Source organism: Anolis sagrei, chromosome 1 (genome assembly GCF_037176765.1).
Source record: "Anolis sagrei isolate rAnoSag1 chromosome 1, rAnoSag1.mat, whole genome shotgun sequence".
Lineage (NCBI taxonomy): Eukaryota > Metazoa > Chordata > Lepidosauria > Squamata > Dactyloidae > Anolis > Anolis sagrei.
Genome location: NC_090021.1, coordinates 265,875,489 through 265,894,713, shown reverse-complemented (window position 1 = coordinate 265,894,713; position 19,225 = coordinate 265,875,489). Strand labels below are relative to the sequence as shown.

The 19,225-nt window shown below is 38.7% G+C and overlaps 1 protein-coding gene across 2 annotated transcripts in view; it reads right to left on the bottom strand.

The window, feature by feature from the left end:
- The window catches only part of TPCN2 (two pore segment channel 2), a 41,595-nt gene that overhangs the window by 14,934 nt on the left and 7,436 nt on the right, over nucleotides 1–19,225 (bottom strand). The window contains exons 2-14 of one of the 2 annotated variants that reach the window (XM_060765492.2): nucleotides 18,095–18,156; nucleotides 16,781–16,857; nucleotides 15,130–15,307; nucleotides 13,205–13,321; nucleotides 11,319–11,372; nucleotides 9,733–9,839; nucleotides 8,929–9,001; nucleotides 5,948–6,047; nucleotides 5,426–5,491; nucleotides 4,173–4,237; nucleotides 1,315–1,412; nucleotides 1,100–1,181; nucleotides 886–972 (exon numbers count right to left, since the gene is read on the bottom strand). In XM_060765492.2, the coding sequence (XP_060621475.2) occupies nucleotides 886–972; nucleotides 1,100–1,181; nucleotides 1,315–1,412; nucleotides 4,173–4,237; nucleotides 5,426–5,491; nucleotides 5,948–6,047; nucleotides 8,929–9,001; nucleotides 9,733–9,839; nucleotides 11,319–11,372; nucleotides 13,205–13,321; nucleotides 15,130–15,307; nucleotides 16,781–16,857; nucleotides 18,095–18,156 (1,166 nt within the window). The remainder of the gene's footprint in view (nucleotides 1–885; nucleotides 973–1,099; nucleotides 1,182–1,314; nucleotides 1,413–4,172; nucleotides 4,238–5,425; nucleotides 5,492–5,947; nucleotides 6,048–8,928; nucleotides 9,002–9,732; nucleotides 9,840–11,318; nucleotides 11,373–13,204; nucleotides 13,322–15,129; nucleotides 15,308–16,780; nucleotides 16,858–18,094; nucleotides 18,157–19,225) is intronic. The other variant, XM_060765498.2, reaches the window with a different exon arrangement.

The window sequence follows — 19,225 nt, the reverse complement described above, 5'->3', positions numbered from 1 at the left end:
ACTGAGTTCTTTTACACTCACCCAAGCATTACTTTGGGTACGGTTTTCCTACATATAAAACAATCGAAACAACATTTGATAAATTGGCTAATTGTACTCTTGCCAGAACATTAAAAAATAACAGGAAACTAAAAGAACATGACCTTGAGATCAAGGAAACGAAGGAAGGATCAGAAACAGAAAGGCAAAAAAACCTTAAACTCTTGTTCTGAACTCTAAACAACAAGTTTTGTTTGATAGCTGTGCACCACTAACTACAAGTATTTCAATAGTTCTAGGTAAAGAATCAGTATAACTATAAGTTTTTATATTGATAGATATCAAGGGTGATCACTTTATTCCATCAAAAAAATGAAAAGAAAAAAAGAGTCTGAAAAATAAAAACAAATGAGAGCTTGTGGCACTAGAGGTTGACCATAGAATTGCACTAGAGGATACAGATATTAATAGAAAAAAACATATAAATCAAGTCCACAATTAATCAAATCCCCAAAAGTTAAACCCATAAATGTGGCGGGCCAACTTCTATTGGATTGTACAAAAAAATGTGGCTCTAGGAGGCCAGAATCCTGCCCCAGAACATAAGATTTCACCAAATTCAAAGTCTTTAGTTGTATTCACAGCAACACTTTCACCTCATAAACTTTCTCTGGTTTAGAAGGAAGAGTCTACACAAATGAACACAGTCCAGTTTTATATTATATATCTGAGGGCACGAAGATGGTGTGCAAGCTTTAGACTTGCTCCTGTGGCTATGACATTCAAGATGCAGTCTACATCACAGCTATTTCTCCAACCAGAGCACAACATTAATTCTCCAGGCAGACTCAGTAGCCTACCGATCACACATTTATGAGGACTACAAGAATTATGCCACCTCCATACCTCTTTAACTTTGTGAGTATCAAGTTCATCAAAAAGTGTCTGGAACTGAGCAGCTGACAGTCCACCTGGAGGATACGATTCCAGCTTCTGTGTGTACAACAGAAACAAGTATTTAAACATATAGATTTCATGTTTCAGTCCAGACAGTAACTTTCCATTATCACCTAAAAGCAATGTTGGTTTAAAAGTGAAAATAAAAAAAGAAGATCCCTACCACAATGATGGCTTCCTTACAGTATGGATCCATTTTTACTTTCTGGAGTACTTGAATCATGTCCTCAGACTGGACACGAAAGCTATGTAAGAAAAAAGTAAAGTACTTGAGTAAGGAACAACTGGCCTTCAATTCCTCTAATCTTCACACACTACAAGGATATGAACCAAAGAACTGTGAGATAACATTAAATATTTAATGTATCTTTGACTTACATATTTTTATTCATTGGTGTCTCTTTCAGAGAGCAGAGAACTTCAAATGCAGCCCGGATTCCTAACCGCCTCCGGAAAAGTGAAGACTGAACTGATTTCTGAAAGAAAGAAAGAAAGAAAGAAAGAAAGAAAGAAAGAACCAGTCTGTCACCAAAAATATATCAGAAAAGTTTGCCAGATCGCAAAGTAAAATATAAGGAATACTAGGTTCTTGTGGGTTTTTTCGGGCTATAGAGCCATGTTCTAGAGGCATTTCTCCTGACGTTTCGCCTGCATCTATGGCAAGCATCCTCAGAGGTTGAGAAGGTCTGTTGGAAGTAGGAAAAATGGGCTTATATATCTGTGGAATGGCTGGGGTGGGGCAAGGAGCTCTTCCCTGCTGCAGTTAGGTGTGAATGTTTAGCTGATCACCTTCATTAGCATTTGAAGGCCTGCCTGAGTCTGGGAAAATCTGTTGCTGGGAGGTGTTAATCTGTGCCTGGTTTTTTCCTCTCTGTTGTTTAGCTGTTATAATTTTTGAGTTTTTTAATACTGGTAGCCAGATTTTGTTCATTTTCATGGTCTCTTCCTTTCTGTTGAAATTGTCCACATGCTTGTGGATTTCAATGGCTTCTCTGTGTAGTCTGACATGGTGGTTGTTGGTGTGGTCCAGCATTTCTGTGTTCTCAAATAATATGCTGTGTCCAGGCTGGTTCATCAGGTGCTCTGCTATGGCTGACTTCTCTGGTTGAAGTAGTCTGCAGTGCCTTTCATGTTCCTTGATGCGTGTCTGGGCGCTGCGTTTGGTGGTCCCTATGTAGACTTGTCCACAGCTGCATGGTATACGGTAGACTCCTGCAGAGGTGAGAGGATCCCTCTTGTCCTTTGCTGAACGTAGCATTTGTTGGATTTTCTTGGTGGGTTTGTAGATTGTTTGTATGTTGTGTTTCCTCATCAGCTTCCCTATGCAATCAGTGGTTCCCTTGATGTATGGCAGGAACACTTTTCCTCTTTCCTCTTTTCCTATTCCTTATTCCTATAAGGAATACTTATAAGGAATGAAGACAATAATACTAAAATCTGAACAGGAAGAAATATTTTTAAAAAAAAAGAAAGAAGAAGAAGAAGCATATCATGTGCTAGCAAGACACTGTAACAAACTTGTACTGGTTCTGGATAAGTATCACCTTTTATTAGGCACAAACTATGAAGGAAACAGATTCTTTATCTTCCCTTTATATTCCACCTAGAATTCCAGAGAGGAACTATGTTATCTGGGTTATCTGCTGCTGAGAAGTGCAAGCAGAAGGATCCTGCTTTATTATATCTAACAACAAGATTAGGTTAGCACCCTTCCTATCCACGTTTCGCAAAAAACTAAAAACGTGGATGTTCCATTGTGCATTCGATTAGGCAATTCCCTGGACAACTGGCCTTAACTATGACCTAAGTCTTGTCATTGAACCTTACTACAATTCTACCCAAATTCTTAATTATCCAGTTGAAACTGATCTTATCCTTTGGCTTCTTTATCATCTACACACTTTAATCATTAGAACTACATTTAAATTGCTGTGCACCAGACCGTTGTCCTACAATGAGACTTGAATTATACTATTGCTTGTTGTTTCTGATGCTTGTTTTATTGTTATAATGTTGCTTATTGTTTTATGTTGATTATTGCATTTTGTACATGTTATGTTTTAACTGTCGACTGGGCTTGGCCCTATGTAAGCTGCCCCAAGTCCCTTCGGAGAGATGGAGGCAGGGTATAAAAATAAAGTTGTTGTTGTTGTTGTTGTTGTTGTTGTTATTATTATTACTACTATTATGTAGTTTGTTCATCCCAGCTGGGTGGTCTCTTTGAGAACAGAATGCTGGACTAGATAAGGATGTGCTCTGGAGTATAAAACAATACATGCGCACACATATACATTTTGTAATTAAAACACTGATGTGATTGAGTGGGACCACAACAGCATCTTATTGTGGGAAATGTCTGTTCATAACCTTGGTTTGTCCAAAATTAATTCTACTAGAGTGGCAGTGTAGTGTACTGGTTTGAGTGTGAGATGAAGGTTGGACAAGTTTGGAGACCAGGGTTCAAATTCTCCGGCAAGGAAACCTAGTGGGTGGCCTTGAACAAATCACAACCTCTCAGAGGAAAGTAATGAGAACTCCCATCCCATTTTGAACAAATCCTGCCAAGCAAACCCTATGATTGGCTCACTATAAGTGTAAGATGACTTGAAGTCACACAGAAGTGGTAACTGGGAGGTGCCAACCATGGGGCCTTGTCCACTCAATCATCACACAACACAATGGCAACTTCATTGTACCACCATTCCCATCAACCTTCCTCCTCATGAGGTTGTAGCATTGACAAGACTAAAACCAATATTGAAGTGATTCCAGAATACAACTTGCAATGAACACAGCTTGTTTGGTACTGGTGTGAGATATGATCTCTAGTAACACCTTAGCAGCCCTGGTGCCATATTTTCCTCCCACCAAAACTTCTGGATGCTTTTCAAGACAGCAGATTGCAATAGTGTAAATGTGTTGTACCCAAGGCATAGATAACTCTTTTCAGATTTGGCTGGTTCAGGAACAATCGTCATTTAGAACCTAAACACTGCTGAGCAAACATACTTCTTGACACTCTATCAGCAGACAATCCAAGGACAACACAACATGAAGGATAACACAAGAGGTAAGAACAACATCTTTTAAAGAACAGGGATGCAACTCCTTGAACTCAGTCCTGAACCAGACTTTCTACTGGTCAACACTACCTCAGTCTTGTTTGGATTTAACCTTCATGCCTTCACCCTTATCTAACCCATTGTCAAAATTAGGCAACATTCATTGTCACTCACCAGAAGGTATCCACGAAACTGATTGTATATTATTGCTGTAAGCAAGTTCATCAGAAATAAGTTTCCTGTAAGAAAAATATTTCTTTAAAAAACAACAACAAATGTTTGTCTCTCTAGAAAGAGAAGATGAAAATAAAAACAGTTCTCAAGAGAAGCTGGTAGAGCTTCCATTTTCTACAGCAAATTTGATTACAAATGTAAATATCACATTTTGAACTTTATCTGTTCTAACACACTTGCAGAAAAAAATGCTGAAAAATACTAAGGTAGTTGAACCTGAGTATAAGGTGAAATGAACAAGTCTTACATTTAAACTAACTGGATTCGTAGTGATATCAATCAATGTCATATAAGTTCATTTTTTTAAAATACTATCTTAAATAATATCATGATCCATAGCAAATTTTAACCCAACAAATTTTAAATGGACAGAGAAACCAGCAGGAATGTTGTTTCTTTTTTAAATAGAGTCAGAAGAGTTAAAGACTAATGAATACACAATAGAATAGATGGCTGGGAAGTATTAAGAAACCATTCTGTCTGGCATGTGCTTAGCCACTGAAACAGGATTAGAAAGCCATAAAGCTTTTCACCTTAGCATGGCTCACTTACAGAACTCGGAATTGATAAAGGGGAAAAAATCAACATTGTGTTTGCACCCTCACTGACCCAAGAATACCAACAATACTACTTCTACTGCTTAAGATGCCCATTTGTGTTCCCTCTCTATTTGGCATGTCAGCCTTACTACAGTCCATCCTGGTGACCCCAACAATTGGAAAATTACCTCTTTCACCAACACTGCACTAGAGTCTGTCCAGACTCTTCTTCAGTTTCATCTTCTAAAGATGGAGCCCCCAGTGATACAGTGGGTTAAACCCTTGTGCCAGCAGGACTGAAGACCAACAGGTCACAGTTCAAATCCAGGGTGAGCTCCCTCTATCAGCTCCAGCTTCCCATGCGAGAATGAGAGAAGCCTCCCACAAGGATGGTAAAAGTATCAAAACATCTGGGCGTCCCCTGGGCAATGTCCTAGCAGACGGCCAATTCTCTCACACCAGAAGTGACTTGCAGTTTCTCAAGTCACTCCTGACATGAAAAAAAAATCTTCTAAAGATACCCTGTTTTTATGTCTATTATTTGAAGTACTCAAGATGAGACTGCAAACATACAGGGGAAATTGCAAATGGAAATTTTAGTCAATGTCTTGCAGATATCTACAGTATTTCTTTGAAGAAAAAAACTCAACTCACCTATCACTGTGAAGAATATAAAGAAAATGGAATATGCTCGATTTTTTGAATAGGCAGGAATCATCACTGTGAAAAAAGTAGAAAAGGAAGTTTAGACAAATCAACTCCTATAACTGCAGAATGCATTTCTGAAGTTCACTTACTCATGCCTGGGAAAAAATGGTCTCTAGGAATTTGCAAGCTTCTCTGGTATGCTTTCCTCAGACGGTACCATAGAGTTGCTTTAGGAGGTATGCTAATTTAATATCATTCAGTGGTATACACCATTTCAAGTAACTCTTATAATTTAAAAGTGTGTTGACTAAAGAACACTAGAACTAAAGGAGCTACATACACAGCAAGTTGAGAGGAACATGACTGAGACATGACTAATGGTGACTCTATTTACATCTACTGTTCTGGGGAAAAAGAGAGGAAACATACCACCACCCCATGTATGGCCACAATTGAAGAACTGAGCCCATTTTAGTTCTATTCGTTGTGAAAAGAGGAAAGAAATGTCCTTGGAATGGGAATACTTACCATCTGGATTATTTGCAGTTGTTAGCAGTACAAGCAAGGAAGTCAATGAATCAGGCAAGCTATGAAAATAGCCTTGCCACTCTTTGTCCTGTTGTGTATCCTAGTTGGAAAGACCAAAGTCGTTACACAAAGGAATTCTAAAGAGTCAACTAGAACCAGTCAAAAACTATCCATAACCCTAGAGTCATATTACTGTCCAAATTTAGACACACAGAGACATACTTACAGGACACAAATCTAGCTTCAAAAGACTGTTTTTAGGCAGTCCTCTTTGCTAATTTTCCTGTTACATTTTACTACTTTTGTTTTTGTTTTTTGTATCTCAAACAGGATCTGGGGGGCAGGGATATACTTTGATAGATTACTTACATTTTGAAGGCTTGTTTATTTACATGAGTTAGGCAAACACAATGGGGAAAGCAATGATGACATAGAACACAGGGAAACCAATGGAATGTGCTGCAGCATTTCCTTCATAGCCAGCAAGCAAAAGCAAGTGAGTTATTTCTGGGAGTGAAGGGAGGAAACATTCACAGATATAAAGACTACACAGAGGTCCCTGCCTGGCAGAAACAAGCTGGGAGCAAATGGAAGACCACACTTGGGTGCCAAATGGTAATTTCTGACATGGAAATCTTAATGCAACTCTATCACAGAATGTGTGACTTTCCTAAAGTCACACAGTGGGTTTTCATAAACAAACAGGGAATCAAACCCTGGTCTCCAGATTTGTAGCCCAATGTTCAAACTGCAATGCCATGTTGGCTCTCTCATAAGTAATGATACACACAAAACTGACTGCAATAGGGTGTGCACACATAAAAGGGAACAAGAAATAAAACTTCAGAAAGACGACACTTAAAAACAAAATCTTAAAAGACAGGAAGGATGGGGGGATTACATAGTAAGTATTACAGTATTTGTGATATCAAACACAAAAATCAGTAGAGTCATTTATCCAACATAAACAGGCTGGCAAAATGTTGGATAAATGAAAATGTTGGATAATAAGGAGGGATTAAGAAATTAAACATCAAATTATGTTATGACTTTACAAAATAACATCAAAACATGATGTTTTACAATAAATCAACAGAAAAAGCAATTTCACACACAGTAATGCTATGTAGTAATTACTGTATTTACAAATTTAAAACCAAAACATTGTAATGTTTTCAAACAGCTGTGGATCCAGATGGAAGGCAGATTATGTTGGATAATACAGAACGTTGAATGAATGGCGGTTGGATAAGCAAGACTCTACTGTACTAAAGAACCAGAGGACAAGAAACAGGAAATGTGCAGAAAAATGAAATATATGTTTTAAGGAAAAATGTGCAGGAGAAATTGTATATTATACTAAGGCAAATGTACAAAGTATCTTAAGAAATAAATAGCTATATGAAATTACACAGTATGTTTCAAAATCTTGGAGAAAGAATGCTTTGAGGGGATGGCAAAGAACAAGGAAAAGAATCAGCTTTTGGTTTTTTTCACAATGTTACAGTTCACTGACCAGTGGACAAAACACACCTAAACTGTGAGGCCACACACAGAGAGAAAGAAACTACTGAAGTAACCAAAATGGTCTAATGCCACAAAATGAATGACATAACAAATGTCTTAGTGCATTAGTTATTTGTTACTAGTCACTTCCAAGCTGTGTACACAATAGGAAAAAAAATTGGGAGAGAGCTGAATTGGATGGTGGGTTAAGGAAAAGTACTTTGTCTGAATCACCATCCTTTCCACAAAGCCTAATTATTATTGAACTTGAAAAAAACTTGCCCTAGATTTTAAAAGGCAGTCCCTTCCTCTCCATCTTCTCAACACTTTCACAGAAACATAACCTAAAGAAATGATGTTTTTAGAGACAGCGTGTGCAGCTTTCTGAAATATTATAATAATAAAATAATAATAAAACTTTATTTATACCTTGCCACCATCTCCCCAAGGGGACTCGGAGCAGCTTACATGAGGCCAAGCCCAACAACACATCAATAAAACAATAAGCAATAAGCAAATAAAACAATACAATTAATATAACTCACAAATAAACGATAACACGCAAGGATTAAAAAAACCAATACTTTGTACAGAGTTCAACTTTGGTTCTGTTCTCTTCACTTCTGAAAGGACCAGAATCAGCTCAAAAGACCCTGATTTGACTCAAGATAAGGCTCCAGGTTCTAAATATACAAAAATGGAAGCAAAATAATGATGTCGTTTAGAGAAATAGGAGTAAGAGAATAGAGGCTCATGCAAAATTGAATGATAAAGACAAATCTCTCCATCCTTTATGATTAGGGCCTGAGCTTCAAAAAGATTATTGGTCCACAGCTGATTTATGACCTCAGTTACACCCAGGGAACATTTGCAAAAATGCCACCATGCTAGAGAGCTTCAAAAGCACAATTTCTCTCACATGATTCCTCATCAGAGTTTCCTCCAGGGCACATTCACAAAAGCTCCCTGCATTAAGATGAGATGTGAACCTTCATTTGAAAGCTTTAACACAAGCATAAAGCCACCCTAAGAAACAAAACTTTAGCAAAGGGGTCAAATTGAAAATAGTGAAAGAGAACTAGTGATTCAACTGTAGGAAGATAATCAGATTCTTAAAGGAACATGGCATGAGAAGAAAAGGCCTATACCAAGAACTGACGCATATAGATTATATAATAGGCAGAGATTGCCAATTATCTTCTCTTGCATCTCTATAATTTAGAAAGAAATTGAGACTCAGGGGCATTACCAGTTGAATAGCTAATATGATTATGATATAAACAAGAGTTAAACATAATCACATATTGAGGAATAAAAGGAGAAAATTACTCTGATCTATCATAATACGATGCATAATTGTAATGGGGGATAATGCTCATTTCAGAAAGACAGTAATTTTTTAATTCCAACATTTCTGAGAAACAGCTTTTGAAAACAATCATCCATGACAGTAATCATCTATGTTACTTAGTTACCTTTGTTCGAGCAAATAGCAGCATGCCAAACATGGTAAACAGAAACAGGTGAAGCGCTAATAGCAGCATAACACTAGTAGAAGAAAACATAAACATCAACATTAATCCTTTCATCAAAATGCAAGGTGTGTACAAGTGGAAAGATGGCATAATCCAATCACACCAGAATATATATTTCAAAAAAATATTCTTAATTCAAGTAAATACCTGAGCAAAGAACAATGTTTTACTGATGTCAATTCATATCTGAGAGAAGAAGACTGGAAAGTAATATAATATTCCTCTTCCTTGTGTGCCTTCAGATGATTTCTGATTTATTGAGAACTTACATGACCCTATTGAAGGTTTTCTTGGCAACATCTGTTCAAAGGAGGTTTGCCATTGCCTAAGACTAAGAAAGCATCTTACCCAAGGCCACCCACTGGGTTTCAATAACTCCACTGAAGTCATACTCTGGTCCTCTGGAGACCTTGTTCAAAATTCAAACGACTACATCAAGCCAACTCTCCAATGACATCAAACTGACTCTCTGACTTACCTCATTTAAAACAAACCACAGATCCCTCCATCTCACCTCAGCTATTCACAAATCTGCCCTTAGCTTTCAGCTGCTATGATGGAGGGTGAACTCAACTACCCCTTTGAGCTTCTCCACATTTTCAATACCACCCAGTCAAACCATCAAGACCCCTCCTCCCCCATTTCTCCCTTGGAAATAGATAACAATGTTGGGAAGAGCTGCTACATTTTCACAGTATCAATCTCTTTGATAACTACTTGCTGAAGGGTATTGGTAAAATTCACCTTGTAATTTCAGGCAACGTCCTCTTGATGCTTTTCAGGGTCTTTTTCATCATTGAAGAGTTCTGAAGGAGGAAGAAGGGTCGGAGGATTCGTCTTATTCTAAGTTTCTAAGATTTAAGATGAGAAATGGGATTTTGAATCGAGAAAACATGAACAAAAAACCCAGCATCTGAATCAGATGTCTCTTAATGTCCATGCAGACAAGTCCAATTAAACAGTAAAGTTTCATTTCGAAAAGAACAACATGAACATATAAACATAAAACTTCAAGAGAACAATCCAATGGTCAAGGAGTTGAAATGACAGAGCAGTTTATGTACTGCAGTGTGCAACATATTCAAAGCCTTGTTCAGCTCTTTTGTGATAGGCAGAAAAAAACAGTGTGCACATTTAAGAGCGTGTTGCCTTTGCCTAACTCCATGAGGTACTTTTTGTCTTGGTTGGAGATGAGAGATGAGAAGACCTGGAAAAACAGAAAAAAGGGAGGAAACCGGGGAGGGGTGTGTTTTGGTCCTGGTTGTTAAAAATCCAAGCAATGACAGAGTTTTAATTTAGGCCACTCCAAGTTAGAGTGAAACTGTGTCCCACATTGGGAACATGGTGGGAGGCTGAAAGAACTAGAGATGGCAAGCCCCACCTCTAATCCACTTCTATATCACCCTGGAATTCTGGATCAAAATGTTGGTCTCATCAAGGAAAGAGCCACAGAAAGATCCTGGAGAATTCCCTGGGATTCTGGTTCAAAATGTTGGTCTTGTCAAGAAAAAGCTACAGAAAGCTCCACAGTGGCCGGGAAGATCCTGGAGGATTCTCTAGGTCCTCCAGTGCAATTCTAGGATCAGCTTGAGATTTGTGTAATACCAATAGACAAGAAACACAATAAAAATATCCATTTTATTCACTGCTTTTTACTTTCATGGGGTGCTGTACCCCTAACCCCAGCAAATGAGGACAAATAACAATACAATCTATTTTTGCCTAAAATGCCCTCTAGAAGGTTTAGGGGAACCTTTGCCATATATGCTGGGGCCCTTGGGCCATTTTGGCTCCCCTGGGGCAAAAGACTCTTTTTAGCAATGGAAAGTGGCAAAGTCATTTCCATTAACATCATGTTGTAGAAAATCTTAGAGAGCACTTGGGACATTTTTCTCCCAAAGCAAATTAACCTAGGAGGTGTTGTGAATCACAAAAGTTTCCAGGGGACAAATATATGTTGCATAATTTTCACCTCAGCCTACAACTTGGGTAGGGGGGTTACTCCTCAGTCCTACCACTTCAGGGACCACAGGATTGTCCTCTAAGTCAAGAGAAGAGGGAACCATCGTTTAATGAGGAAGTTGTTAATAGACTGAACATGCAGGAGGTTAGCAAAGCAAGGAAGGTTTTTCTCCCCAAAATTGATTTCCCATATGACATAAAAGACAATAATTATATATCAATACCTAAAGAAAATAAATTGAACAAATGAATAGAAAGGGCTATTTTAACAACTATCATCACAAGTGCATGCTCCTGCTCAGGAAACCCTGAACCACAAAACGGGCTTATTACAATTGGGAAGAGGCTTCTGCAGGAGTAATTTTCACCTGCCATTCTCCCATGATAAAATTTCCTTGTAAACGGAAGGACTTCAGCATGGCCTGAAAAAACAATCACAATATAAACTTCCTTCACATTATGGCTTTCTGTCTCTATAAAAAGTGACCACAACACATGGGAAGAGAAGAACCTGTTACCATGTGCTGACTTCTAAGTAACTTTAGTTTTCCGCGGAATAACAAAGGCTACTCAACAAAGGAATGAGTTTTCACATTATCATTTCACATGTACACACACAGAGATACTCTTGAATGAGACTAGTTTATGCAGACCCATTTCAACAGTGGTAAGAAAAGAGAGATCTGAGCGAAGATCATGTGGGTTAGGTGATACCTAACACAAATGATGTGAGAAAGGAGAAAGTGAGAAAAATGTACCCATCGGAGGGAAAATTCACTCCTGAAAGAGGAGTGTTTCTACTGAAGATTTCTCACTAATCCTTGTTTCCATAACATGTAGAATTTTTCAAAATCCAATAATCAAATGGACAGAAAGTGAAGTGAAATCTTCTGAAGGGGGCAAAGACAGTAAAACAAACACTACAGAGGTGTTAACCTGTCCCTATGCTATCCAAGAGGTGCTAACCCTTCCCTATGCAGATAGATAGATAGATAGATAGATAGGTAGATGGAGTTACACTTTAAAAATGTATCTATTCCGATTTACAAACAAATTCAACTTAAGAGCAAAGTTACAGAACTTATCTTGTTCGTAACTTGGGGATTGCCTGTATTGCCAAGAGTTTTACTGCTGGGTTGCTGTGAGCTTTCCGGGCTGTATGGCCATGTTCCAGAAGCATTATCTCTTGATGTTTCGCCCACATCTATGGCAGGCATTCTCAGAGGTTGTGAGATCTGTTGGAAACTAGGCAAGTGGGGTTTATATATCTGTGGAATGTCCGGGGTGGGAGAAAGATCTCTTGTCTCCTTGAGGCAAGTGTGAATGTTACAATTGGCCACCTTGATTAGCACTGAATAGCCTTGCAGCTTCAAAGTCCGATATATGTAATTATTTTGATGCTTATTTATATTTATGTGACTTGTGTTTTATGCAATGTGTGGATTTATTGTTTATATGTTGGGTGGGTGGGTAGATAGTTTTGTTTAATATGTAGTTGTCTTTTTCTATTTTTTTGTACACTGCTTTGAGTCCCATCCATGGAGAAAAAGTGGGATAAAAGTAAATTAATAATAACCTGCCAATCTACTACTGAACACAATTCAAACTGCTGGCTTTACCCTATAAAGCCCTAAATGGTTCTGGCCCAGCTTACCTGTCTGAATGTATCTCCCCTATGAACCATCTCATCTAGAAAGGCCCTGCTCTATAAAGATTGAGATCATCTAGAAAGGCCCTTTACAGGCATGGTTGGTAGAGACGAGAGACAGAGCCTTTTCAGTGGTGGCTCCTCAGCTATGGAACTCCCTCCCCAGTGATATTAGATCAGCCCCTTCCCTCCTGACTTTCAGAAAAAAGGTGAAAACATGGCTTTGTGACCAAGCCTTTAGCAACTAATAAATTGCAATAGATGATTCAGATTTATGTTTTAATTGCTTTTAATCTCGTTTAGATTTTTAACTAAATGTTATTTAATTATTGAGAATGACGGGTTATAAATATAGTATATAAATAAATAATAATTCTGGCAATGAAAGCCTTCAGCAACAGTTTTACTGCTTACTGTTTTAATGTATGGTGTCAGCTGCTTTGAGTTCCTTATGGGAGAAAAATAGGACATTTAACAAATTTGTTTCCTGAACGCTTTTCAATCCATTAAACTTCATTCAGCCTCTGATTCAATTGCTCTGTCTCTCATTCTCTGAGCCTTATTCAATCTCGTTTTCATAAACTGACAAATACACACACACTTTACCTCATCACAGGAAGAGCTCAGGGAGACAGTCCAGTCTGCAAGGGAGACCACTAGCACTAGGATATATGCCATCAGCCACTTGGTTTTCCGAAATCCTTCCCAGCCTATGAGGTAACTCTGATGAAACAATACAAGTTTGAACAACAGTGAGGCCACTGCAACATAAACAAAAAAAATGGGGAAATGTCTCTATGACTCATTGCCATATGCCTTTTCTGAAAACAGACAGCCAATGTAACATTTGAAGAATCACTCAAGTGATAAATTTTCAGGGAAACCATTTTATCCATTCAGGTGCCCTATGTTGGAATTGTATCAAAATTCATCTGTTACTCAAATATGGACAGGCCTTGGGCACATTCCATTTCAGGACCACCTACTTGCATAATCCCACAACCAAGATGACTATTGGCTTGACAATCCAACAGACAACATATTTTCCGTGCTCTGGGTACTGGGAAGGGCAATCTCATGTGATTAGTCACAAAGACCAAACTGTATAGATCTGGTTAACAGTTCATAGAGTCATTACAGAGAATATTATTAGATGTTCCCAGTACTTTACTAGCACCCATCTTTAATTTCACAATAAATATCAGAGAAGAGAAAATTACTATAGTTTGTCTTTAAATGCATTAGTATAGGGCTGGGATTCATATTGGCCTGCATTTTCCAACAGCTCTAGCCAGCTTATTCAATGATAATGAATGCTTGGAGATTTGTGTGTGTGTGTCAGGAGCAACTTGAGAAACTGCAAGTTGCTTCTGGTGTGAGATAATTGGCCATCTGCAAGGACATTGCCCAGGAGATGCCAGGATGTTTTGATGTTTTTGCCATCCTTGTGGAAGGCTTCTCTCATGTCCCTGCATGGGGAGCTGGAGCTGACAGTGGGAGCTGATCCACTGGATTTGAACCTGTGACCTGTCAGTCTTCGGTCCTGCCTTGCACAAGGGTTTAACCCACTGCACCACCGGGGGCTCTGCTTGGAAATGAAGTTCAACAATATCTGGAAGGCCACATTATTCCCACCCCTGATCAGGGAAACAACAGAATAGGGGTGAAACGAACATTCAAAAATATTTCAAAATGTGTTTGTCGAATGAAAGAATACTCTGGTGAAAATTGTGGGCTAATGAATGAGTATCTTTGTAGTTCAGGATTTATTCTGCACAAAATTCACAGAGGCTGTGCTTCTGTGTGTTTGAGAAATTTCTTCAAAATCACGGTAGTAGAGTGACCTTACAGGAATGTGTGGCTAGAAAGAAAACAGGAGGTACAATTCCATTCAATGGCTCTGCTAGAGGTATGGTCTCATGCCAAAACCGACTGCAGTGTAATCCTTGCATACTGGTGTATGTCACATTTGGTAGTAGTGACAGCTAACAATATAGCAGTATCAAGTCATGCTACTGAACCAGCCAAACAGTTCATGGGAAACCATTAATTGTAATTGTGCAGTTAACAATCAATCAGTCATTTAATGATACCATGTGATGTAGTGATTACAATACTGGACTGGAATGCAAGTCCACACTGAACTTTCAAACTCACTGGGTGATTTGGGCCCTGCAACTTTCTCCCAATTTAAACTATCTTGAAGAATTGTTGTGAGAATAAGCTATAAAGTAGGAGAGCTCTGTGTATTAACATTCTCACTGGAGGAAAGGAGGAAAAAATAGGTACTTGTTAACTATACACACAGGAGGCCCTCCACTTTCATTGGTTCAGGGGCACAGGACTCCACAAAAGTGGGAAAACTACAAAAATACCCTTTTTTACCTGAGAAAACATTTCAAAGTCTTCTTGGAGGACTTTGAGATTCCTGGAGAGAACATATCAATCAATTTGAAGGGCTAAAACAAACAAACATGAAGGCTGACTATATGTGTAAATGACTTTAAATATATACTTTAGGGCTCACTAACCTTCACGGAAACATCCACTATAAAGACAAGGAAGCAAAGCAGTTCAATGCTCTCAGTGAGGCCACAAGGAGGCTCCCAGGCTTCCAAGCGATATCGCACATCTGATGTGACAGTTAGTGAAGAAGGCTTTTCGATGAAAGCAAGGATCAAGATTAGGGTAATGGTAGCAATCAAAATCCTTTGGAGGAAAGAGAACACAAATATGTGAATTAAACAAAAAGGAAACTGAAAAGGTTTGCCAAAAGAACTGCGCATTCACATTATCCATTGCTTTACTAGCAGAAGCAGTCAAAACTGAGCCATTAAAAAAGAACAGCTATGAGCCAAAACTCAATGCTTCTTTTTGTCATTACAAAGCAGTGGATGATAGCCTTATAGATCCTAGGATATTTAGCAAAACAAAGCAATCAAGGACTTTATTCCAACCACTTTGCTGATAGTAGCTAGATAAAGCAGAAACCAGACAAGAGGTGGAATCCTACCTGTACAAGCCTGAAATCTTTTTGCCTTCCTCCTACAGCCTTACTACAGTCTGCCCTTCTGTCCTGCAGCCCTTCAGGACAAGCTAGACTGTACTGAGATGCAGAGGGAAAGATGAACAAGTTAAACTCACCTCCCTTTCTTCTGCTGGTTGGAACATCCCTTGAATGGAACACTACTAGGTAAATACTGTCGCTGAAATATTAGTTAGGTTACAGGGTTTTTTTATAATCATGTCAGTAGCAACTTGAGATAACTGCAAGTTGCTTCTGGTGTGAGAGAATTGGCCGGCTGCAGAGACATTGCCCAGGGGATGCCCAGATGTATTACCATCCTGTTGAAGGCTTCTCTCATGTCCTCGCATGGGAAGCTGGGGCTGACAGACAGAAGCTCACCCCATCTAGCAGATTCGAACCACCAAACTTTAGGTCAGCAGTTCAGCTGGCACAAGGGTTTAACCCACTGCACCACCACAGCCTCCAATGAATATCTCAGGACATTAAAGATGACATTAATAATGCATATCTCCGGACATTAAATATGGCATGTCAATAGGAGAGAGTGTCTTTCATGAACAGAAGCAAGGAGAAATGAGGATGCCTAAAACAAAATGGCTTTCCATCACAGTTTTGTCACAATATTTTCCCCACAGTAGAGAAAATGTTGCACTGCTCAATGATACATCTGTTTTTATTTTTTAAATGTGAGATATTAGATTATCCCTCATACATTACTGTGATTTAACAGGTCTGTGGCTTAATCTAGAAGGGCTCTTCTAATGTTGTTGCACCTGAGGGCACCAATGATGTTTGTGGTCACAACATATACTTTTAACATGAATCTTCTTTCTCTGTTGGTGTTTCACCTGTGCCATTGTCTGTTGGTGCAACGGCACAGGTGCCCATGAACCTTACTGTATCACCTACGGATTCCCAATGGCTTGGGGTGCCCTCTGTAGCAGAATTTATATGCAAGTGTATCAGTTGCAAAGGATAACAGAGGAAAAAATAGAAGCTGTGTTACAGGGTATTCTCAAATGTGTAGAAAAATGCAAAAAGGAAAAAGCAATAAAAAAAAGAAAAAGAAAAGATTTACAGAAATACAAGAAGGAAATGGCTGTGATCATCAGAGATAGTAATGGTTTACAGCACGCATACAAGCCATTTCTTACCTTTGGCAAACTTCTGAATAATACCATCGATAAAGCCACAGGGAGTTAGAGTCCACCCGATGATTTATGGAACGATACTAGAGAGGTGAAAATCAGAGAAGTAAATTCAAGCATTACATTTTATTGTTTCTCAAATGTGGAAGCCAAGGTATTTAAAGTTAAATAGGCCACTTCTGACTCATTGAAAGCAATGCCTGCTAATGATTAGGAAAGCCAGAGCCAAAGCACATATTCAGTACATACAAGTATATAGGTAGTATATATTCAGTACATACAAGTATATAGGTAGTCAGCTTTACTACAGCTAATTGCAAAAACACAAGACTAGTAATATTTGTTTGAAATGCTGTATGTTGACAGCTAAGACCAGTACAGTTCATCTGAAAAGTGTCTACCCCATGTACATAGAGCTAGATAGAGGGGTAAGAATTCCATTGCTATCAATCGGACTTTTTTTATTGCATTATGCTGTCCAAAAAGAGTTCCTAAAACAAAGCAAGCCAAAGTATCTGCTTTAGGTCTGCTTTTTTGTGTGTCAGGAGCAACTTGAGAAACTGCAAGTCTTTTCTGGTGTGAGAGAATTGGCCATATGCAAGGATATTGCCCAGGGGACACCCAGATGTTTTACCATCCTGTGGGAGGCTTCTCTCATGTCCCCACATGGGAAACTGGAGCTGACAGACAGGAGCTCACCCCACTCCCCAGATTTGAACCACTGACCTTTTGATCAGCAGTCCTGCTGGCACAAGGGTTTAACCCATTGAGCCACTGGGGGCTTCTTTGTCCTCAATGTCCTGATACTAAAAATATTTAGAATTAACATGATTAAAATTTGAGTGTATATGAATTCAGATTCCCTACAAACATTGAAGGCATTCTGCTATGACAAGGTGATAAGACTAAGTTTATAAATAAACAATTCAGAAGTAGTGATGTTATAATTAATGACATTGCCTGCAACGTACTACTTTATATTTGCTAACAAGGGGGAAACAACATATTTCTTTTGTAGCATAATCTGCTCACTCAGTACAACAAATAATATTTAGTTGTCATTTTTGTGTGTTACTTTGGGAGGCATTTTGAGTTGTTTTTTACCCAAAAATCCCTTTCCCCCAGAAGAGAAGGAACAGAAAGTAACAAAACAATACAACAAATACCCTAATGAGATACTTTTAAAAGATGAATTCCATATGTAGAAACTGTAACAAATAAAAGTAACAATTCTGTACATAAAATAACTTCCTAAGCTCTCCAGAAAAGAATTCTGTGTCATGTTTACAATCCCGTAGAGAAAACACATGCCAAAATTACCTGAATTGCATCTTCAATGAATACTACAGCTTGGTTGAAGTAGAGCTCATGGCCATCTTTAACTGAAAGATTCAAAGTAATACAGTCGTTTGTGTGTTCTCATCAATACTGTTACCGTGTTTTTAGAAATCATTTTTAAAACTCTGATGTCTTAAAGCAGTGGTTCTCAACCTGTGAGTCCTCAGGTATTTTGGCCTACAAGTCCTAGAAATCCTAGCCAGTTTGCCAGCTGTTAGGATTTCTGGGAGTTGAAGGCCAAAACATCTGGAAACCCACAGGTTGAGAACCACTGTCTTAAAGCATCCAAAAGTATGTTTTGCTGAAGAGCTCAAGGCAAGAAGAAAAGCACTTGGAATAAACAAACTAACAAAGAGTAAAAACACAACACATCAGTTAGGAGGAGAAAATATATCAGTGAAACCTAATCCCTTACAACCCTAGTCAATAACTAACAAAAACTTAAGACTACTTACTACTGTTTGTTTATATAATTATTTATTTTATATCCTGCTCTTAAACCATGATTCAAGTAAAAACCAACTATGTGAAAAACAGTTTTGAACCAATTAAATGAGCTAACAGAAAACATGGAAGATATAATGCCCTCATTAAAATAGCCCCCTCACAGTAGTCAGCTGATGGCCAAATCTTCCAGCAGAGGAACAAGAATGGACAGCATAGCCTTCCATTGAAAGGAAATAGGTGCACATTACAAAAAAAAAAATAGGATTTGCTGTTGAATGTAATGCAAGGTGGTGGTGGCCACCAAAAGGTTGGTGGGAAGCTAGCAATGGCTGCAAAAAGGCTGTTGGAAAACTGGCAGTAGCTGTGAAAAAGCTGGTGGGAAGACATGCCCCTCCGTCAGCCAGCCTCATGCAGTTCCCAATTGGCCCAATTCATGAGACATTCAAAACCTCCCCCTCGATTTTGAAAGCCTCATGAATAAGGTCAGTTGGGAACTGTGCAAAGCTGGCTTTCTACCAGTCCTTTCATGGCCACTACAAGCTGTCCCTCCTCCATCCCCGACCAGCATCTCCTGCCCCACAGCCACTTCATGATGTCTGTAGCAAAGCTTTCTAGACCGCCCAGCATAGGAGATAAGGCCACTCATCCTTGGGCTTTGCTTTCCAA